Source organism: Sinocyclocheilus rhinocerous, unplaced genomic scaffold, assembly GCF_001515625.1.
Source record: "Sinocyclocheilus rhinocerous isolate Xijiao unplaced genomic scaffold, SAMN03320098_v1.1 scaffold24, whole genome shotgun sequence".
NCBI lineage: Eukaryota > Metazoa > Chordata > Actinopteri > Cypriniformes > Cyprinidae > Sinocyclocheilus > Sinocyclocheilus rhinocerous.
Window position 1 is genome coordinate 33,570 of NW_015647124.1, and position 24,634 is coordinate 58,203.

Consider the following 24,634-nt stretch of genomic DNA (forward strand, 5'->3'; position numbering starts at 1 on the left):
AGACTTCTATCCGTATTAGACAACTGTTAACGACGACAGCGAACAAGAGGGAGAATGTGAGTGGTGTGCGCTCAGGCGCTGCCATTCTCAGCACCGTCAAAATAAAAGTCCCGCCTCGAACGCATCGGCCAAACAGAAAAACTTATCGGCCGATATTTGAAAAATGCCAAATATCGGCCTATATATCGGCCTTGGCGATATATCGGTCGACCACTAGTTTCAACAAATGGTTTGAGTTCAGTTAATTGCAGAAAAAATTTATTTACTCCAAGAGTTGCACTACTGTTGCACAACTGTAAAAAAATTTTAACGGATTTGAAAGAAGCTCACCAAGGCTAATGCCCACCAAGGCTGCATTTATTTGGTCAAAAATACAGTAAAAATAGTAATATTGTGAAATATTATTAATTAAATATTAAGTAACTGGTTGCTTTTTGAATATATTTTAAAATGTAATTGATTGCTGTGATCACAGCTGAATTTTCAACATCATTACTCCAGTCTTCAGTGTCACATGATCTTTCAGAAATCATTCTAATATGCTGATCTGCTGCTCATAAAAACATTCCTTACTATTATCAATGTAGTTGTGCTACTTCATATTTTTGTGGAAACTGTGGTACTTTTTTCAGGAAAGTTCAAAATAGCAGCTTTACATTTTGATTATCTTGAAATTTGAAATCTTAATTAGATCAAACCAGTTAGACCACCTCAAAAGACATATATGGATACTTTAATACTGTCCTTATGTGCTTTTTGGAGTATTGGTCACCTATACATGCACTGAATGGACCTACAGAGTTATTTTTCTAAAAATCTTGTTTGGTTTGTGAAAGTTATATACATTTATGGATGGCATGATGGTGAGTAAATGATGATAGAATTTTCAATTTCTCAATACTTTGTTTGTGGAACATCAATATGGTATAAGCATTGTAATTATATTTTTATTAAATCCAGTAGGAATGAAATTGAAAATAACTTATGAACACCAAGTCACCATTTGTTCTCCAAATAACATCAATCCCCAACATAAAACTGTATGTAATATAATATGTTGAAACCACCCATGCTATGATCCATATTGCTCTTTCACATGTTGTTCAGTAAGAGTAAAATAATACCACCATATTAAAATATCTCAAAGTATCTAGAGCAATAAGTCAAAATCTCTGGAAACCAAGGAACTATATATGGAAAACAGAAAATATCCCTCTGAATATTTTCAGCATTACAAATGGAGCATGTAAATGTCCGCAGCCATCGGGAGAGAGTTTGAACAGGATATGGGGGCCAGTAAAGTGATTGTGAAAGTCTTTGTGCAGCTGTATCTAGCAAAACCAGCAGTGGCCAGTACAGTCCTCACTGATTCAGATTGTTGCTGCCTGCATAATTACAGAGTCTAAAGGTCTTACAGACGACTCTGAGGTGTCTTCACCAAGTACAGAGCAAATAAGCTGATTTCACTTCTGGGCAGTAGGCATTTCCCAGGGCTCTTACTAGCAGATGTCACTGCTGGCTCTGTTCTAAAACCTAGTAAGCTCCCTCTGTAGGCATCACAAGCACTCCAAGTTGTGAAGCCTGGTATAAAAGATTGGCAGTAAGCTGCATTATTATGCCTCCTAAGATGCCTTCCTTTTGCTGAATTCGAAATCAATATCATACAATATTGAAAATCATTGGAAATATGTGACTCTAACTATATTTTTGCAAAACTCCAAAAACGTACCTACTGTGTATATACAATTCACAGCAGTTTCCAGCTGAAATGAACACTAGAGGCAGTAAAACACCAACAACTTTTATTTCTTTTAAAAAAAATTTGGGGCAGACTATGGATTAATAAACACTTATTTCCGCATAGTTCCTTGCACAATACTATGTTATGACTTCAGCGCCTGGCATTTGCAACGCATAAACAGTTCCATATGTATGGCTTTTCAAAGATAGTAAACTTGCTCGGTAGCGCACCTGGTACAGCATTGCACTTGTAGCATCAAGCTAAAATGACATGTTTTCTTCAGCAAATGCATTTTTTTTTTTCTCAAATTTGCTTTTGTTAACACTATTGGTTAGGTATAGGATAGGGTTTCATGTTGGTGGTACGTTCATTTCCGAACTGCTGCAATACATACCGCAATCAACATAATAAAATGTTGCCTGATTCACGTTCATCTGATTTGGACAAAAATGAACATGCTTTTAGCACCACTCACTGGACATTTTTTTGAAAAATGCAAGAAACAACATAACATCATTTTGCAGAAATGTCACCACAGGCACGTATTTCCAAAGAGCCTGGGTTGATATTGCATGTATTTTTCACAGAGAATGCAAACCCAGAATGCACTGCAAAATGAAATCCAAGATGGTGAACAAAGTGAGAGAAATCTTGATAACAAATACTTATAACTCATCAAATAATGAAAACTATCACATTTGAACTTATCACTACTGAAAATGAACTATTTTACCTAGCATTTGTACTTTATGCTCAAAGTATCACATGCTTAGCAACCTGCTTGAAATCAGTTGTAATTCGAGTCTTTGTGTGAGAAGCACTACTTGTATGATACGTGAGGACTTGTTGCCTATCAACCGTGTTCAAAATGAGCTTTCATTTCAGATGCTGCTTTAGAAGGCAGCTGACATCAAAGCAGTACGTTATGCTTTGGAACCGTGTGTTGAATGCTATGGTGCCACTGTACAGTAGGCCTCATTTTCCTCTTTTACGGTTCTTTATCAATTACTCACTCGCTCACTTACTCACAGAACTCTGGCTGGTGTCCTACTATCCAACAATGTCCCGCATAAACGCTTCTGTGAATGCTGTTTTTGGCAAAGCTGTGCCCGCTTGAAAGATGTTTTCAAACAGACCACACACAGCTCCTGAAAACTTACACAGCCAAAACATTTTGCATGTTATAGGACACCTCCGTAAAGGGCCTAATGTTCTTACAAATTAAGTGGGCTGTTAATTTAACAAGCCCAGAATTAATACTCAACTCTGGTTGCCTACAGACACACTTTCAAGGATACTACATTTTTAGAGGCAGATTAAATTTCAGATTTATTCTATCAATTTATAAGTTGTGAATATTAAGGTGATGACAAGGCGCAAGGAGCCTAAGATGCTTTCTGATATCATAAAATATAACTCAAATATGAATAAACAATGTACAGCAACCTATGAAACTTTTATTTCTTTTAAAAAAAATTTGGGGCAGACTATGGATTAATAAACACTTATTTCCGCATAGTTCCTTGCACAATACTATGTTATGACTTCAGCGCCTGGCATTTGCAACGCATAAACAGTTCCATATGTATGGCTTTTCAAAGATAGTAAACTTGCTCGGTAGCGCACCTGGTACAGCATTGCACTTGTAGCATCAAGCTAAAATGACATGTTTTCTTCAGCAAATGCATTTTTTTTTTTCTCAAATTTGCTTTTGTTAACACTATTGGTTAGGTATAGGATAGGGTTTCATGTTGGTGGTACGTTCATTTCCGAACTGCTGCAATACATACCGCAATCAACATAATAAAATGTTGCCTGATTCACGTTCATCTGATTTGGACAAAAATGAACATGCTTTTAGCACCACTCACTGGACATTTTTTTGAAAAATGCAAGAAACAACATAACATCATTTTGCAGAAATGTCACCACAGGCACGTATTTCCAAAGAGCCTGGGTTGATATTGCATGTATTTTTCACAGAGAATGCAAACCCAGAATGCACTGCAAAATGAAATCCAAGATGGTGAACAAAGTGAGAGAAATCTTGATAACAAATACTTATAACTCATCAAATAATGAAAACTATCACATTTGAACTTATCACTACTGAAAATGAACTATTTTACCTAGCATTTGTACTTTATGCTCAAAGTATCACATGCTTAGCAACCTGCTTGAAATCAGTTGTAATTCGAGTCTTTGTGTGAGAAGCACTACTTGTATGATACGTGAGGACTTGTTGCCTATCAACCGTGTTCAAAATGAGCTTTCATTTCAGATGCTGCTTTAGAAGGCAGCTGACATCAAAGCAGTACGTTATGCTTTGGAACCGTGTGTTGAATGCTATGGTGCCACTGTACAGTAGGCCTCATTTTCCTCTTTTACGGTTCTTTATCAATTACTCACTCGCTCACTTACTCACAGAACTCTGGCTGGTGTCCTACTATCCAACAATGTCCCGCATAAACGCTTCTGTGAATGCTGTTTTTGGCAAAGCTGTGCCCGCTTGAAAGATGTTTTCAAACAGACCACACACAGCTCCTGAAAACTTACACAGCCAAAACATTTTGCATGTTATAGGACACCTCCGTAAAGGGCCTAATGTTCTTACAAATTAAGTGGGCTGTTAATTTAACAAGCCCAGAATTAATACTCAACTCTGGTTGCCTACAGACACACTTTCAAGGATACTACATTTTTAGAGGCAGATTAAATTTCAGATTTATTCTATCAATTTATAAGTTGTGAATATTAAGGTGATGACAAGGCGCAAGGAGCCTAAGATGCTTTCTGATATCATAAAATATAACTCAAATATGAATAAACAATGTACAGCAACCTATGACAAAATATTTCAGCAAACGGGGAAAAAAAACTCACCAAAAATTATAACAACATAAGCAGTTCTAGAAATTGATTAGTCAAATTAAATACATGATATGCCAATTAATTAGTCAAATGTACATTTTGATTTACTCTACAAGTATAAATTGGGATGTGCATATAAAAGTGATGACAAAAGCCCAATAAGCCCAATATGTCTAGAAGAAGTAAATTAAAAGCAAATTAAATACATGTTATGCAAAGTAATTTTTAATGAGAAAAGCCCCCACATGAAGATAATGTAAAGCCATTTTTGTGGCAGATGAGTAAAATAGACAAACTATGTCTTTTGAGATCAATATATAGTTACATATTTCCATATAATTGAACATTAGCCTATCTTTGGTCTTTAGTCCACAGAAATCCAATGAAGCAAAGTTCTATTAAAAACATGTGTGATATATGCATAAAACAGAGGTTTTAAAAATTAAAAATGTGTTGGAAGCATTAAAAAAAATGGGACCTCTGAGAAAAAGCTTGAAAATCACTAGTGTACACCAAAAGGAATTTGCGTTATATATTAAACCATGTGATTACTGTATATTTATGGCGTGAGCACACTCCTGCTGTGCTCCACCGTGAGAATGGACAAAATGATGCAAGACTGTGTTTGCCACCTGTTTCCTGTCCCAGTCCCGCTGTGAGGTGCCACAGGTGTTCGGCAAGGAATTCTGGGCCTTATGACCAGACTCATTTTGGGCCTTAGTTCACATAAACAACTTTAAGTGTCATTAAAAAAATATGGGGCCTTCTATTGACTCAGCTGAGGCTCTGAAGTGTGCTTGGTCCACTGGGTCGGGGATACACTGTTCCTGTTTTGTATCAAAGTTTGGGTACGTAGGGAGCGTGAACTTACACAAGTGAGAGGGACACGTAATACAAATCCAGCTCAGCATCAGAGACGTTTGACTTGTGCAGGGTAAATAACAAGAATCAGTTTTTACAGAATCACATGCTTCTACAGCAGAGGCCGGATCTTTATAATATGACCCTGTTTTTCTTGATCTCCTCAAAAATTGCTATCTTTGAAGATTCCCTTCCATAAATAGAAAGCATCGGGACAGTTGAAAAACAAACCAGGGTGCTTTATTCATGCTCACTGAAAACAAAAGCTCATCTACTGTTCAGGCGAAGAAACCAGATGATTTCCTAAAGCTGTTTTACATCAGTAAATCAACAGTGACTAAACACTCAACGTCACTCTGGACCTCTGAGCAGCATGGAAAACAAACTATTGCTAGTTTTAATGAATTATAGAGAGAAAGCAACCAAAAAAAGACAAATACTAGAACGCTCCCATCCTGTTATAATCAACAAAGCTGTCACTGAATGTTTATACAGCTTCGTGTGACTGTTTGAGCCTTGCAGTACAGCTTCAGTCTCTTCTGGATTCTCATCAATACTCTCATTATACCTGGAGTCTAAAATCTCTTCCATGAGTGATATTTACCTTGATTTTTCTTCGTTTTCCTCAGATATCATGTTTTATATTTCACCTCAATTAACATCTCAATTGTTATAAACTATGTGTACATGCACACCTATATTCAGGTTGCAGCCATATTCTGAATATGATGTTTATACAGTATGCAAAATGTTACTACTTTTTCACAATATTACTACTTTTTCACAATAATTTAATAACAAGGACTCAAACATTTCTAGCCTTCAAAAATGACTCGCACAATAAATGGAATTGGTCATACAATCATTAATTTGAATTGGAATCAGAATTTCTTAAACTAATTCAGGGAATCAGATTGTGGCATTTACATGACTAATTAGAATATTGCCAAATTCTGATTAACTTTGGAATATTGATGTGCATGTAAACATACACTCTAAAAAATGTGGGGTTGTTTCAACCCAACTTTGGGTCAAATATGGGCTAACCCAACTTTTGGGTTAAAAATGTAATAAAAAAATTTAACCCAACAGCTGGGTTAGTCCATATTTGACAGAGTTGGGTTGAAACAACCCTACATTTTTTAGAGTGTAGTCACTGACACTGCTGTCTCCTTGCTAAATAAGTACAGCGAATTTTGGGGGAAAAAAATAGGAGCAAAATTGATCAATGTGGTTTAAATGACTTTTTTTTATTATTATATAAATCACTTTCACACAATAGTTGTACTAATCAAGAACTAACCTTATTTATTAAATGAGTCATAACAATTCATGTTAATAATGACCATCTTGACTACATGTTTGTTAGATAATAATGTATTAATTAACAGTTTTCACACATGAATTCCTATATCTCATGTCATAGTTAAAGGGGTCCTATTATGCTTTTTCACTTTTTGAAATTTAGTCAGTGTGTAGTGTGTATGTTTGGGCATAAATAAGATCTTCAAACTTACACATCTCAAAGTCCACTCCAAAGGAAGATAATTAGTTTAAAAAAAAATCCCTTTTCAAGAACTACAACGAACGGCTCGTTTGGACTACAGCGTTGTTTTCCGGGTTTTGTGATATCACAAAGCGGCCCATTAGAATATCATTAAATAATTCCCCTAAGGAAATTCGAATGGTTGGAGGGTGGGGAGGTGCGAGGTCGTGGTTAGAACGCTTGGTTGAGTGCATCAGACAAGACGACGAAGAAGAAGTGCTTCATGTTTTGTAATGCATAAAGTAATTCATAAATAACTATTAAAGTTGACAGCAATGCATATTTACAGTAACTTTTGAATTTCTGAATTTTTGAAATAAACATAATACATTACCGTTGCACTTATCTGTACATAGTAAATGCAGTTATTTTTCAGGGGGTGGGGGGTGTGCCCGAAGCGTGAATCCGTATTCAGAAAGGCACGGAAAACAAATAACGTTTGCCTGTTTCATTACAGTACATAACATTTCACTTACCACATAAACAGAGTAAGTAGGAGAGATGACACCAATCACAACACATTTCGTTTTTCGAAATTAGCAAAAATCAGCAACCTATTGTTTACATAAGGTAAAAATAAAAGCTACTTGCGTTATATTTTTAATGTATATAAGTGTATATAATGCATATTTTAAAATTGTATTGTATACCTGTTGCTGCCATAATAATGGCCCATTTCAAATGTGTATGTGCTTTTCTTCTCCCACTCGCTGTGGTGGAGTGGTGATGAAATACTGTTCTAGTAAATACTTTCCAGTATTTCAGCAAAATAAAAGTGTATATCTTTTTGCATGCAAATTAGAGTGAAGTGCAACAGTTACCATACGGTGCTTAGCAGTGGTCAAAAAGGATTTAAACAGTTCATTTTGAATCGATCCCTTCTTGTAAACTCAGAGATGTGGATTCAGACAGCAATTGGTGTTAGTATAAACAGTAGGTAATTCGGCTGGGGATTTTTTATGTGGGTGGAGGAAAATAAACACTAACATTCTGGATTCGGATGGCAATAAAATCACTGACTAACCCCTTTAAATACTGGAAAATAGTTTGCATTCCCATAAGAAACAATTACCGTCCAAACAGGGCTTTTGTCAGGTTTTTCTCAGAACTTACAGTTTAGGTCCTTTACCGGATAAAATAACACATTTTAAAGTGCTAAGCATAATTGACTTAGGATCATGCATGTAAACACAAGCATACAGCAAAAAACACACCCAGGGCTCCCAGAGTTTTTAGATACAGTCCTGCATATAAAGACTGAGGGAGAGGTTGAATGAACCACTGAATCTTGAACCAGTTTTGCACATCGGCCAAACCTCTGCAGAGATGCTCCTCTGAGGTTCTAAGCTGCATGGACATCTAGACAAACGATCAAATGGAAACCTACACTGTTGATTGCGTTCAATAAAATGTGTCATTTAGAAACTTGGACAGAACAAGGCTGTTATTTTCATTGATGGTATCCATGATCAAAAAGCACATGGCTAAATGGCCAGATATCTGTCACTTGCATGGCTGAGCAAAGCATTACTCTTTAGCATAATATAAACCAGTCTGTTTGGAATAAAAAGGCTGAATCTCCGACATATATTATGACTGTCAATATGTAACCATCATTTTTCTGTATGAGCGAGTGACTCGTTCACTCAAACATGCTTTAATAACCAATCTTACAAATCCCAAAGGAAAATGAGCTCAGAGGATTTAATATTCAGTGGCACAGAGTTCCATTTTTTAATCAATCTTCATCTAATACGTTCACATTGATCTACACCCCATTTCAAATAGCTTCACTTAGGATCAAGGCAAGAAAACAAGCCATTCTTCATAATGTAGAACATTTCACAATGGAAATGTTTACAGCACAGTTTCTGTGAGATGAAAGGAGTCCCTAGAGGCCCAAAGCACTGTTAACCAATCAAAGATGTGCCTTTTGTTCCTTTGAAGGGATACAACTTCGTCCAACGAAAGGAAATGTACTATCATATTCAAAACAGCTCTCTCGATTTGACTTAACGAGAACTTATAAATAATATTCCCGACCTCACACACACATACACCCTGATCCAGGCTTGGGAAAATCCCTTGCCTTTTGTTTTGGAAAAAAATGCATGGTAGAAATGTCAAAAATAAATCTGGCTAACCAGAGCACTTCATTATTACACTCAGCGGAAATCAGGCAGACAGACCGTGAGCAAGAGCGAGTCAAGTCATCTATCATGAGGCGCGGAAAAAACCTGGCAATATTACAAACTCGCCGAGTAATTCCATATGATCCCTGTCGCAAACAGATTCTCTTATATCTGTGTGAGGCAACAAACACCCGCTGCGGGCCAGAAGTTTGATCCATCGCGTACCTCACAACTTGTGTGTGAATGGGATTGTGGGTGGAGGGTTAGGAAACGGCCCAAATCAGTGTTTCCATGAGCACACGGCTTCAGCGTACTGTGCGAGATGTTGTTGCTCACCCTGTGCATCGTTGAGATTGGCATCCTGTACGACTGACGAATCGTGTTTGTTTTTCTATAATTCATGACATCTTGTCAAATAAAGAAGGCAAAACTCAGACTCAGAGGAGAATCAGGCCAAATGTTTTTGTAGACAAAAACAAGGCTTCAGCAGCGAGAAGAAATCAAAAACAGGAAGGATCAGGTAAGGCTGAGACAGGTGCAAATTAGTAAAAGTAAAAAAAAAAAAAACTTCTGTGGAACACAAAATAAGAAATTGTGAATAGTGTAGAATGTTCATGTTGCTCTTTTCCATGCAATGAACGTAAATGGTGACCAGAGGCTGTCAAGCTCCAAAAGGACAAAAAAAGACCATAAAATCATCAAGAAAGTCGTCCGTATGACTTGTGCGCTATATTCTTCTCAAGTCTTCTGAAGCCATACAATAGAGTTCTGCAGGTATGATGTATTTTTGTAGACCAAAACCTGGAAACAAATTTGAATTTTAGCACTTCCATTTCCATCGTGCTGATAGGATTTTTTGAATGGGTTTTTGGTTAAATGCCTGAAATAAGGTCCGTCAAACAAGATATTTTCACAGTTTATTTTACGGCATAAACTAAATTAAAGCTTTTGCTAACAAGTGGCTACACATGTGGCTACAACTTTGGCTACACAAACTTCATCTCGCCAAACAGGAAAACTCATCCAATCAGTCTTCTGCTTGTACGGCTTCATTGTGTTTATAATCACATTCTTGCAAAGTATTTTACCTTAAACTTTCAGGGAAAATGTTTTTAAATAAAGACTAAAAGAGTTGTTGGACGCTTAATGGTGGTGCCGCTGAAGTCATGTGATCGTTGTGTAGTTCGAGCCCGGTCTCATGAAAATGCGTATAAATAGTACGCCAAATAAAAACGAAAACTCGTGGTATTGATACGCAAAAACGGACTTTGGCGTGCATATGATACGCATGTGTTTGGCGTGCATATAATATGCAGTTTTCGCATGCATTTGATACGAAATTTGTTGGCGTGCATATGATACGCAGTTTTCGCGTACATATGATACGCATCTACCCCACAACCCTAAACCTACCCATCGCATAACATATACATGCCAAAGTCCATTTTTGCGAATCAGTACCACGAGTTTTCGTTTTTATTTGGCGTACTATTAATACGCACTTTCATGAGATCGGGTAGGTAGTTCATGTATAGCCTACGTTTAGCTTTTTACTTCAGGTGATATTTATGCTTCAAATTTCAAAATTGTGTTAATTTGTGAAGATTATCATTATGAACAAAACATGTAAGAATCATGAACTTCTGTTTGTCACCGCAATAATCAAAAATCCTGTGAAAAAAAAAGTTATTTTTTTGTTTTGTTTTTTGTCGAGGGAACCAGGGTGATGCTAACTTCTGAGCTGATCTACAAAAATACTCCACTCTATTCCACGCTAAGACAGAAACTGAAGTTAAAAAAGTTAATTAAAAAGTTCATTGTTCCCATTCACTTTTACTGTATTGAAAACAGCAGCATGGACTTTAATGTAATAACAGAATTTTCTTTTCTGGGAAAATTACTCCTAAAGGGATAGTTCACCCAAAAATGAAAATTACCCCATGATTTACTCACCCTCAACCATCCTAGGTGTATATGACTTTCTTCTTTCAGACAAATACAATCAGAGTTATATTAAAAATGTCCTGGCTGTTCCAAGCCTTATAATGGCAGTGAATGGGGGTCGAGATTTTGAAGCAAAATAAAGTGCATCCATCCATCATAAAAAGTGCTCCACATGGTTCCGGGGGGTTAATAAAGGCCTTCTGAAGCGAAGCGATGTGTTTGTGTAAGAAAAATATCAAAATTTAAAAAACTTTATAAACCATAATCTCTAGCTTCCGCTAACTGTCGTACTCACGTTCACGAGAGAGTGGCGTTCCAGCGGATGACGTAGATCTGAAGCGAAGCGATGTGTTTGTGTAAGAAAAATATTAATATTTAATACTTTATAAACCATAATCTGTAGCTTCCGCTTAATGTCATGTGCGCTTTCAGGAGAGAGTGGCGTTCCAGCAGATGACTGCGTAGGTGTAGCGTAAGCTCCGGTGAGAAGTGACGAACATGGAAGTGCAGAGGAGAGAGCAAAACAAAACACCGGTCACGAATTAGAAGTACAAAACGAGGATTTGTAAAGAAAAATGTCGGAGGATTTCAATATAAGCCCATTGGGAGACTGGTTTTCCTTTGCTGTAAGCAAAACTCGGTTCTCGTGAGACCAGCATATTCTCACTGGAGCTTACACTATGCCACTCTCTCATGAACGCGCGTACGAAAGTTTGCAGAAGCTAGAGATTATGGTTTATAAAGTTTTAAATATGGATATTTTTATTACACAAACGCATCAATTCACTTCCGATTCACTTTCTTTTATTAACCCCCGGAGCCATGTGGAGCACTTTTTATGATGGATGGATGCACTTTATTTTGCTTCAAAATCTCGACCCCCATTCACTGCCATTATTAAGCTTGGAAGAGCCAGGACATTTTTTAACATAACTCCAATATTCGTCTGAAAGAAGAAAGTTATATACACCTAGGATGGCTTGAGGGTGATTAAATCATGGGGTAATTTTCATTTTTGGGTGAACTATCCCTTTAATAATCATAAAATATAATAAAAGTACCTCAAAGGGAGCTCAGATTTTAGAGCTGTTTAAAGGCCCAATATGAAATTGATTAAATTATGGCACACAGTACAATACAGGTCTTTGTACAGGCACAAGTGGCATGCTTACTTTTTATGCCCACCCTTCTTGTTGAGGCTTTTTGTCGCTGCTCCAGCCAGCATGCACCTGTTTTTCATTTCCTTCCCAAAATTCCACATCAGTCTGTTGACAAATAACTTTACAACAGTTTACAATTCATCCTCATTCTATAAACAACTAGGAGTGTTTGAAGGGGCAAAGAAGAGTTTATAAAATGCACCCTTTTTATAAAATCCGAGATGAAATAAGGCAATATGTAAGACCAGACGAACATTTATCAATTCATTTAATTGTCTAATTTGTCTAAAAATAAATAAACCATATTAAAACAGATGTTTACGTATTCTGAATCACATAAGCCTGTTTTACCACAATGCTAGGGTATTGTGGATGTTGTCACAGCATCGCTACGGGGTTGCTGAGGTTTTCTGATTGTTCATTAGCAAATTGCTTTGGCATTGTGAGTGTTTTATGGGTGGTTTCTATGTGGTTGCTTACTGGCTCAAGTCAAAATGTCATGATCTTCTAGGCCCTAAACATGGGACTTACAGTATTTTCTAGGCCTGCATGATGTATGGGGGAAACAATTAATTGCAATTTTTCTGATAAAAATTGTGATAGTGAATTAAAATGTGATAATGTGCTTGTTTGTAGGGCTGCACAATTTGGGATTTTGGGATTTATATATCAATATGTATTTTTTTATATTTTTATTTATTATTATTATTATTAATAATAATAATAATTTATTATTATTATTAAATAAAATATAAAACATACTAAATAAAAATATTACATTATTATAAAAATATTATTTGAAACCTGAAAATTCTTTTTTTTTATTTTTTATTGTGCAGCCCTAGTGTTTTCAAAAGCTGTTAAAAGTTATAGGCAAATTAAATAGAAATATAAATATAAATCTTTTCCATTTATAACTGTGCAGGACAAGTTACACTGAAAAAAAAATGTGTATAAATACATTAAGTAAAGTAAGTAAAGGCACTCCTATCCTTAACTCAATTTGCCCAATTTAAAGCTCAATTTAATTTATTACTCTTTTCCATTTATAACTGTGCAGGACAAGTTACACTGAAAAAAAAATGTGTATAAATACAAATATGAATGTGTGTGTTCTATGTTGTAACATTTAAATTAATACATTTTTAATTAAGTCAAATATATTATTCAAAATCTCAGGATCAACCTACCTACACCACCAAAACTAAATTTAAGGTAATATTATAGCTTGTTATTCACCCTCAACCCCCCCGCCCCACTATCCCAAAGTATGAGCAATAGGCCTAAGAGTGATTGATGCTTGCATTGGCAAACACCTCTAATAAATTCAATCAATGAAACGCTCTTTCATTCAGTACTCAAACAAAAAACAACGCAATAAATGCAAAATGCATTATTTTGTTGGCAATTAGAAAACAGTCTACAAAACGACTATTTACATAGCAGTATGAGGAGCTAAGCCAATATTCTGTTAAAAAAAAAAAAACTCTTAATATTGCTGCATTCTTTCAGAGAGATGAGGCGGGGTTTCCTGAGGTTTCGTCGTTACCTGATCGGAGCTCTCAGCATGAGGGAAACGTCTAAGCAAAAAGGGCTGAATCCCATCATTGTGCAGGATCACGGAATACCTGATGGCTCACACACGAAAACGCAGCCGCCATGATGGACAGGAACGCAATGTTGTTATTGAAAACACACAAAAGTTTAGCGGGCTGGCTGGTATCACTCTACCAAAGACATGCTCTTGGGGCGTGGGACGCGGAGTTGGCAGAAATATTTTCCTCCCAGTTAAAAGACTCCTACAGTCCTTTTTTATACTATTTTTAAGAAACACTCCTTTTAAAAGGATTGTTGTTGTTTTTTAACATTTGTGAGAATTTCTGAGGTCATTTTCCATGAATTCATTTGTGTCTCTGGGTGCAGGCTAAATTTCACATTTTTACATAGTGTGTTTAGATAAAGTATTTGACGTGAGCAGAAAAATACCACTCTTATCTTTTGATCACATTTATAAGGTTCCTTAGGAGATACACTGTGTTATTTCACAAAAGAACTATCATATCCTTAATTTTTAACGTTCCCTAATTCAGATGAAATATAGGGCCCGTCCCAAAGTCTAATGTAAAGCTGTCGAGTAATCGTCTAGAGTACAAGTAGCTGCAAAAGAGTCACCCATGAACCTTCTGAAAGCTAAAATGAAAAATTGGATGGCCTACATTGTAGGCTGTATATAAAATGAAGATTATTAGAGTTTTACAATATTTCACATTTAAAGCAATAGTTCACCAAAAAATTTTTATTTGCTGAAAATGTACTCACCCTCAGGCCATCCAAGATTTAGATGAGTTTGTTGAAATTTAGCATTACATCACTTGCTCAACAATGGATCCTCTGCAGTGAATGGGTGCCGTCAGAATGAGAGTCCAAACAGCTGATAAAAACATCACAATAATCCACAAGTATTCCACTTGACTCACGAAGCGAAAAGCTGTGCGTTTGTAGTAAACAAATCCATCAAGACATTTTTAACTTCAAATCATTGCTTTCGGCTAAAATATAAGCACTCTATTCATAATATTGCTTTCTCCAGTGAAAAAAAAAAAAAAGTCCTGTTTGAATCAGGAGAGAAATATGCACAGATCAAGCACTGTTTACAAGCGAAAACAGTAGTTCTAAAAAAATAAGTCGTATCGATTACTTGTGGATTGCGTGTGGATTATTGTGGTGTTTTTATCAGCTGTTTGGACTCTCATTCTGACGGCACCTATTCACTGCAGAGGATCCATTGGTGAGCAAATTATGTAATTTCTCAAAATTTGTTCTGATGAAGAAACAAACTCATCTACATCTTGGATGGCCTGAAGGTTAGTACATTTTCAGCATTATTTTTTTCTGGGTGAACTATTCCTTTAATGTCATATGTTACATGGCATTCCTTTGTAATTGTTTGTGAAATGTACTAGCAATTTCTGAGTGAAAACAGTATCAAATTAAATCCTATACCTTTTTTTTTTTTAGTCTATGGAGGCGTGGACTTCATGGACGCACGCGATTAAAGTCCATGAAACTGCAAATCCACATTTAGGGTGTTGTTTGAGAAATGGCAATTGTTAACAGACTGTATGTGATATGATAGGTTGTGTTTATTTGAAAAGCAGGAACTGGCGTTCCTGAAGCTTTGCATCAGCTGCGACTACCCAAATTTGTGGCAGCCCGAGGCTTACGGTGCAGCCAGCCGTATCTTCCAGAACAGGCACTTTCCAAGCTCTCTTAACTGCGTCTGATTATTTTCCCACACCTTACAGGTTAAAACAAATGGAACATTGACATGGACTGTATTTCATACCAATATCGACTTGCCTGCGAGTGTGTTTATTTTGAAGGCCAGCATGCTCTGATTCAGGTGCTGAATTCCTGCCCTGAGCTGTCTGGCTTCTCCAGTCTGTATTTATTCACAGCCTGTCAATCAGTCTGGCAAGTGTTTGCCCCAAATACTGTTCTACCCCACTGAGTCCAAATACGCCAAGTGTGCTTGTTTTGGCGAGGCCATAAACGCACAGGAGACCTGTTTTGAGTATCCTTCAGGTAGAGGTGTTTTGTCATGAGTCACTGACTAGGCTCTCGAAGCAAATGCGATTTATCACACACTTCACACGTTTGCATGGACTTCCTGTACACTTTTGCAGAGATCAATTTGAATGTAGTTATTTTGCCATTTTACAATGCAGATTTTTAACAGGGGGAGTTTAGCACTGCCAAATAAATTAAGTAAAATATCACATATCTCACTCATGTTATTTTGGATTAATTTTTTTTTTTTTTATAATAAAATTTTTATATTTAATATGGTAATAATTAAGCATCAAGGTACACTACCGTTCAAAAGTTTAGGGGCACTAAAAATTTAAATGTTTTTGAAATAAGTCTCCTATGCTCACCAAGGCTGCATTTATTTGACCAAAAATACAGTAAAAACAGTAAACGTGACATATGATTAGAATTTAAAGTAACCGTTTTCTATTTTAATATATTTTAAAATGGAATTTATTCCTTGGATGGCAAAACTGAATTTTCAGCAGCCATCACTACTTCAGTGTCACAAGAGCCATCAGAAATCATTCTAATATTTTACTAATTTCTGATAATGTTTGGCCATCCAAGATTTATATGGGTTTGTTTCTTCAACAGAACAGATTTGAGAAATTTTGCTTTACATAACTTGCTCACCAATGGTTCCTCTGCAGTGAATGGGTGCCGTCAGAATAAGAGTCTAAACGGCAGATAAAAACATCACAATAATCCACAAGTAATGCAAGTAATCCACAAGCTGCATGCTTGTAATAAACAATCCATTATTATGACATTTTTAACCATCTTATTGGTTAAAAACCAGCTATAATATGAGTCATCTAGTCTGAGTATGCTTTCTCCAGTCAAAAAGTTGTCTTGTCTGATTTAGGAGAGAAATATGCACAGATCAAGCACTATTTACATTGCTGTTTAACATTGCAAAACAGTTCTAAACAAATATGTTGGTGGATTTTGATGTGAGAGGACAACAGGGGATGGAATTTTTCACTGGAGGAAGCATTATTATGGACTCTCATTCTGACGGCACCCATTCACTGCAGAGGATCCATTGGTGAGCAAGTTATGTAATGCTAAATTTCTACAAATCTGTTCCGATGGGGAAAAAAAAACAAACACATTAAAATCTTGAATAGTCTGAGTCTAAATTTTCATTTTTTGGGTTAAGTATTCCTTTAAGCATATGAAAATATAACATTCATTAAATGATCTCCTTTTGTGTTCTGAAGAACAGAGAGAAAGTCATACAGTTTGGAAAAAAAAAAAACAAACACATTAAAATCTTGAATAGTCTGAGTCTAAATTTTCATTTTTTGGGTGAAGTATTCCTTTAAGCATATGAAAATATAACATTCATTAAATGATCTCCTTTTGTGTTCTGAAGAACAGAGAGAAAGTCATACAGTTTGGAATGACAGAATTCTCATTTTTGGATGAACTATCCCTTTAAAGGATTTTGTTCGCCACAACGCAGAGCAGAGTGACTATTCACAATACAACACATGTGTCTCATATATTATATATTATAAAACATTGTTCATCACAAGCCATTTTCATAAAAAAATCTGAATTAAGACGCTTGTTTTTATAACTGACAGCTTTCTAAATATGCTTTTCTATTTGACATAGAAAGTGCTGTCATTTCCTCTTGAGATTGGTATGCTAAACTGTAACAGGCACAATATTTGCAATTACACAAATGAGAAAATGGAGTGAGCCTCTTTATGTTACTGAATCCATCATTTTGAGCTACACACTGAGCATACAACGCTAGTTATGGAAGTCCCATATTTATTCTATTACCGCAATGGTAGTATTTTGAGGCTTGAGAACCGCAAAGCTATTGCACTGCTGTATCGTGCGGCACTAATTGCAGAAATAATTACACATGCAACATGATGCTAACCTATTTTTGACTGCCAAAGCAATGTGGTTTTCCTTACCTTTTGAAAGAAGTCCTCACCTCCGTTGACTCGCCCCTCCGTGGCAGCTGCGGAGAAGAATGGGACATTTAAGAAAAAACGTAACATCAGGAATCACTTATGCTGGCGTATTAACAAAATCAGCAATTCATATCAACACATTCTTCCACATGGCCTTGGGTGGAAAAATTTCTGCAATTTAGGCAGGACGCGGGTTATTTAATGAAATCACAGCCTTTGATTTGATAATCACACTAAGCTACATCACGATTATAGTTTTATTTCAATTATTGGTGCAGCCAAATGTATTTATTTTAATTTTATATTCAGTTTAATGATTAGCTTTTCATCAACTCATTTGCGAAACCCTGTTGTAGATCACAGCACTACCAACGCTAAGTAATGAATTATACAGACAACACTGTATAAGGTGTTCTGTATAAAAGTGTCCGCTAAATATGAAAATGCAAAATGTAACCCACATCATACAAGGAAAGTGACATGCTTGCTTGGTTTTCCAATAACACATGATTTAAATTAATCAATAAAATACAGAGACATGACTTGTTGAGCAAATTTGGATGTTGTTACAAACTTCAAAACCACAAAATGCAGCTGTCGATAGACGTAAACCACTTTTTTTTTTTAGTTCAGATTTCTCCAGATCAGGAACATGACCTACATTGAGAGATGCAGGCATAGTCTTGTTGGGCCAAGCTTTAAAATATGTGTCTACTGTAATCCAGATGAATGCGACATGTTTATTTATATCCAATGAATTACAGGGGAGTTTTTTTTTTTTTTTTTTACAGAGCAGATTGACTGAAAATTACTCAAACCACAGGCACCGGCTGAATCAGCCCTGCTTTACCGCTAAGACATGCTATTCAGTGGAGGAACCTCAGGAAGCCCTAAGAACAAACTGAACTCTACAGAGTTAACTACATTCAGAGAGAAAACAGAATTACTCATTTTTCTGTGAATGGCCAAGAAACAAACCCAAACAGGATCTAATGGATTTATGAGACTGTGGAAAGACCTCAGAAAACTTTTCATAAACACCATAACCTTCTCAGAAAATTATGAACAGACTTTGACCATTTAACTCCATGTTGCTCAAAACATTTGATGTGTGGCCACCATCTACCAATGACAAGGGTGGTCTCCGCCTCACGCTCTTGGACACCCACAGATTGTTCTCTGACTGTTTGATATTGCACACGACACTGGAAAACACTTGTTAAAATCCAATCCAATCAGATTGCTCTCTGCAACTTTTCACATTACTGTAGCTCAAACAGTAGAGCATGGCGCTAATAGCAAAGTCATGGGTTCAAATCCCAGGAAATACAAGAAACTGTGAAATGTATATCTTGAGTAAATAGTCTCGTTGGACCATAAATTTAAGGTAGATGTATGTTTCAGGAGTTGGTTCACAGGTGTTTAATCGCAAAACCATGTTTAAAATAGTGATACACCAACATTTTGGCAACAGAAAATGAAACCGCAAAACACACACACACATATAAATGACAAAAATATGTGCACAAAATAAACGAGCAAAAAATATACAAGTAAACATATCAGCACTTCATCATGACCAAAAATGATGCTAGCAATGTGCAAAATCTGTTGCGCTAAAATATCGAGAAGAGACTCAATGTTGAAGAACTTGACTAAGAATGGTTTAGTTTATCACCTGAGAACAGCATAAAGAGTTTAATTACACAGATTTAATTACTGATACCTTTATTTTCAGCTTTGGATTTTGGCTAAATGAAAATGTTAATTTCAGTTTCTGAGTTTCTGTGCAAAAGTCATCTCAGTGCATCACTAGTTACTGGGTTGATATTATGAGCACTTCTAACTAACTAATCGTTGGTCTTGCTAAAGTTTCCCAGGTCTGTGGCATTTATTCTTTGAAAGATACAGTGTTGGTCAGATTGTCAGGTCTTGGCCAGAATAAGCTGTGGAACAAAGGTTTAGACTCCACTGACTTCCATAATATGGAGAACTGTTGAAACATTCTTCAAAATATCTTCTTTTAAGTTCTACGGATTACAGAACACTTTTAAAAATAACTGTTCTTTATTGCCATCTAAGGTTCCATCCTTTAACATCAATAGAACCTTTCAGGCTTCGTTTACACTAGTGCGTTTTCGTTTTAAAACGCATAACTTTTGCTATGGTTACGCCTGTCATTTACACTACTCCGGTGTTTTCGACCCTTGAAAACGGAGACTTTCGAAAACGCTGCAGACCCCGTTTTAGTTTGAAAACTGCGGAGTTGAGTTTCAGTGTAAACGGACCAAAACGGAGACTTTTGAAAACAATGGCGTGGCAGCCAACATTCGCTCTGCGTATCCTTGACGACTGTGTAAACAATAATATCATGCTCATTGTTGTACCTGCATGAATGGTCATGTGACATGCGTTTTCGGTTGTGTAGTGTGGACGGAGATCGTTTCTGAAACGCAGTGAAAACACAAGTGTAGACGAGGATCGTTTTCATTTAAAAACGAAAACACACTAGTGTAAACAGGGCCTCAGTTACACAAAAGGTTCTTTATAATGTTTTTTATACTCTTTAGATTATTAAAATGCTCTTCACACTAAGAAAAAAATTTTGTTTTAAGAACTGTTCACTAAAAGTTTCTTTGAGGAACCTAAAATGGTTCTTCTACGGCATCACTGTGAAACCCTCCTTTTGGAACCTTTATTTTTTTAGGAGTAAATAAAGAAAACCACAGTTTTGGAACGACGTGAGAGTGAGTAAATAATGACGGAATTTTCTTTTTTATGTGAACTATCCCTAAAGCATTTCATGTTCATAATATTTTTATAACATGTTTTACAGGATAAGCACCATTTGAAGCCAGTGTAAAATAGACCATAAATGTACACCTGTGACTGCACATCAGCTTAATTCTACATTACTGTGCCAAGGTATTAGTAATAAATATAAGTATTTACTGAACACTGGTGTAATTTATTCTATAGCTGTCATTGCCATTTTATAAAAGCAAATAAGCCACACAGGCAGTGTGTTACTGTGATTTTACCACACATAACATAAGGGGGTTTCAGGCACTCTTGTGGATTATTGTAGTTTGCCCACAGAAAGGTACATTTAACATATTTTTCATTATAACTACTCCTGGGAGTTCAGGAAACTGCTCTTCACTGTTCTTCATGCCAACTTCTGTTTAATAGCTTCAAAGACGGATATCTTTTTGTAGTTGACATGATTTTTACTTGGCATTTAGTATCTTAGTGCTTAGCACAGCGTGCCAACACAAGCCACAGCCTTATGGAATATAAAAATAAATCAACAAAATGCTCAGCTCCACAGACAAATGTCAAGGCTTTGTCCATCATCACATATAGTGAATATTAAAAAATATCTATGAATTGCTGGCGCAGGTAAAACATTCATTCTTATCCAAGATGGGCTGTGTTTCCCAAAGCAGATTAGTGACCCAAATGTCTTCTTTGTGACTAGATTTCTTCCCTTCAGAGCAAAGTGCAAATTTAAAGAGTATAGCACTGCCAACATGTTAGTGGTTAACCTCACTGTAAACAAAGAAGGCCGCCAGGTTCCTGAGTCTGGATAGGCTACACCGGTATAAGAGCAGGCTTTTAGAAATGGGTTCTTTCTTTACAGAGAATTTAATCTTCATGTAATATCTCACACCATTATGGGAAAGCTAAACAGCAGTCATTTTGGTTGATTTCCTCCACTTATGTCAGCTTATATTAGGGTGTGTTACTATACCTGGCAGTGCATCTAGAAACAGAATAATTCCAGTAAATAAATGTATATAAGTGACGTTTTACTTACATATTAAATTTGTACTTACAGGATGAATCTGTAATCGCAGAAACTCTGTAATAATATTTTGATTCAATGTATTATAGGAATGCACTGATGTTAATGATGAGGCAATAACTATTTTCATTTTATGGCCGATAACATTCATTTTCATAATAATTTTAAATACTACAAGAGAAGTTAGGAACCACAACATTATAATGCAGAGAATGAAAAACTGAAATAAAAAAAACGCTTCACAAGATGTTAATTGATAGACTGGAGTGGTGTGAATTGCTTGTGGATTATTGTGATGTTTTTATCAGCTGTTTGGACTCTCATTCTGATGGCGCCCATTCACTGCAGACCATCCATTGGTGAGCAAATGATGTAATGCCAAATTTCACCAAATCTGTTCTGATGAATAAACAAATTCATATATATCTTGAAACTTCTTTTAACAATGAGCCAATAAAAATGTCCTTTTTTTATAATATACTCTCCACATACATCATTTCTTATCATTTATCATGTCGATTTTCAGGAGAGCTACTGTCATTAATTAAGATGAATGGGAATCCTAATGGACAGCTCCAGGTATAATATACCTCCTTGCTAAGATCAGTGGTAGTCTTTTAGTAAAGCTTCTGTCTCAAGTAGATTCTTATATGGAAAAATATTGCTGTTTATATCCTGCTCTTTCACAACTGTTAACATTATTACATATTATTAACACTCCTGATCTTACTTAAGGCACTGGGATTAATGGTCAAAGTCTTGGCCTGCAAAAACAAGGGTTATAAGTTCAATTACAGGAGGGAGTTACCCATGAACTGAGAATTAATGAGATCCCATTCAGTTCTTTAAAAATTCTGGCACTTGACACAAGGTTGCTTCAGAGGGACTCTGTCTTTTATTTGTGCACTTTAAATTGCTTATGATGGAAAGCGTATCTATTAAATATGTCATTACACTGGTTCAATGGACCTCTGCGGGAACAATGGCCCGCTGTTGCCTGGAAACTACCAAACAATCGCACAGATGTGTGATGCTGCCGGGTCCGAGGCTCCAACTGGATTTGCTGACCTCAAAATTGTTGGCTACAATAACATGATCTTTCAAACTGATGTCATGGAAATGTTGCATAATGCAAACAGCAGAATACTGATAGTCTGATGGTTTTTGAATGCATAAACAGTGGCAAGTTAAACATCACAGATTGCAAACATTTTAAAGCCTCTAGAGACTGCATTACATTGTGTCAGGAACCCTGAGCCCATGAGGTTTGTGACATTCAATGACATACAGTGACATAACTTGCACAATAACATCTAGCAATGCATAGATGAATAAACAATAAAATAATTTGGCTTCCCATAGATGCAGGAGAAAATATCAGATCCTGCGATTATTGGTGCTTCATCAAATGAAATAAAATACACTTGAGTCCAAGATTCCCAATTCATGCCACTCGCTTGATTAATAATAATAATAATAATAAATAAATAAATAAATAATTTAAAAAGAGATTAAAAAACAATAATATTTGAATACACCCCTCCTAACTAAAATCCATTTAGATTTTTTTGTGTGGCTTAATTTTTGACATTACCATAATGACCATTTACAAAGTGTGAGTTACAAAGTTGAAGTATACTATTTTTATTTTAAAATATTATATTATATTATTGGGTTTTCAGATATCTGGTGGAATAACTCCTCAAAATATTCATCATGATTAGTACAAATACTTTCAACTAATAAATATAATTGAATTTTTTTTTTGAAAATAATTAAAAACACTTATTTACATAGACACACTTATGACATTCAGTCAGGGTGCAAGGAAAATACTGTATTTTATCACTTTTAATTGATTACACCACTTGACATTTTTTAGAGTAATTGGGCCTTATTTATGTTAACCAGCAAACTTGAAGTAATAATGAGCAGAAATTTGTTCTGCTCATGTTGCATGAGCAAAACACTTTAAATAAAACCTATTATTAAAAATGGAATAAACATGTCCCCCAAAAAAGTATGAAACCAACATGAATAGACTACCATGATTACACTTCCATGAACTTGGCCAGCACATACAGAGTTTTACAAGATTTTTCCTTTGATCATATCGTACATCCTTTGTCTCTGACCCATAATGAGAGTTAACGGAAACCATTAAAAATGATAAACAAAGCTTGCAGTTTGTCTGCAGATTGTGGCACATGGTTCACATGTCCCAGCTGAGCGTGAGTCAGTCTGGAAGAATGCACGTTTTCTCCAGATTATCTGTGGATGGAGGGTACATACCATCAACGTACGCACTATCCACCAAAAGCTGGACCCAGCAGGGTATTGAGAAACCATTATCGGCAGCTGCCTTTCTTGGCTCTGTTTACTGGGATAAGCATCCGTCAACAGAAGTGTTCTTCTATTTAAAAACACACGTACTGTAGATTACCTGCTATGGGGTCATATAATAATAAATACATTTAAGTTTAAAATGCACATGTATAATGCCATGTTTACAATTTGTCTATTTTCTAAGGGCCCGTTTACACGACAACGTTTTCAGCCAAAAACGGGAAACTTTTTATGCGTTTTGCCTGTTCGTTTACACGACAACGGCGTTTTGGGGACTGAAAATATTTTTGAAAACCGGTTTCAAAGTGCAAGTTTTTGAAAACGCCACCGTTGTCGTTTCCGTGTAAACACCCAATACGGGAACTGCGCGTGCGTAGTACGTGTTAGGTATGTAGACATGCGCAGTACGTGTCGATTTTAAAGGCAAGCGCAAACATATTTTTGAAAACGGGTTTCAAAGTGCAAGTTTTTGAAAACGCCACCGTTGTCGTTTCCGTGTAAACACCCAATACGGGAATCTTTGAAAACGGTGACGTCATGCGTGTGCGTAGTACGTGTTAGATATGTAGACACGCACAGTACATGTCGATTTTAAAGGCGAGCGCGTACAAACATACACAACAATGGCGGAGTACATGGTACTGTTGTTGCTGCTCAAGAGTTTGCTAACGCTTCTTCAGCAAAGTGTGGATTT

The 24,634-nt window shown here is 36.1% G+C and overlaps 1 protein-coding gene across 1 annotated transcript in view; it reads right to left on the minus strand.

Moving 5' to 3' along the window:
- Nucleotides 1–24,634, minus strand: part of bicc1 (BicC family RNA binding protein 1) — a gene marked incomplete at its 3' end in the record, with an annotated part of 65,394 nt that overhangs the window by 32,297 nt on the left and 8,463 nt on the right. The window contains exon 2 of the mRNA XM_016513237.1: nucleotides 17,787–17,833. Coding sequence (XP_016368723.1) covers nucleotides 17,787–17,833 — 47 coding nt within the window. The remainder of the gene's footprint in view (nucleotides 1–17,786; nucleotides 17,834–24,634) is intronic.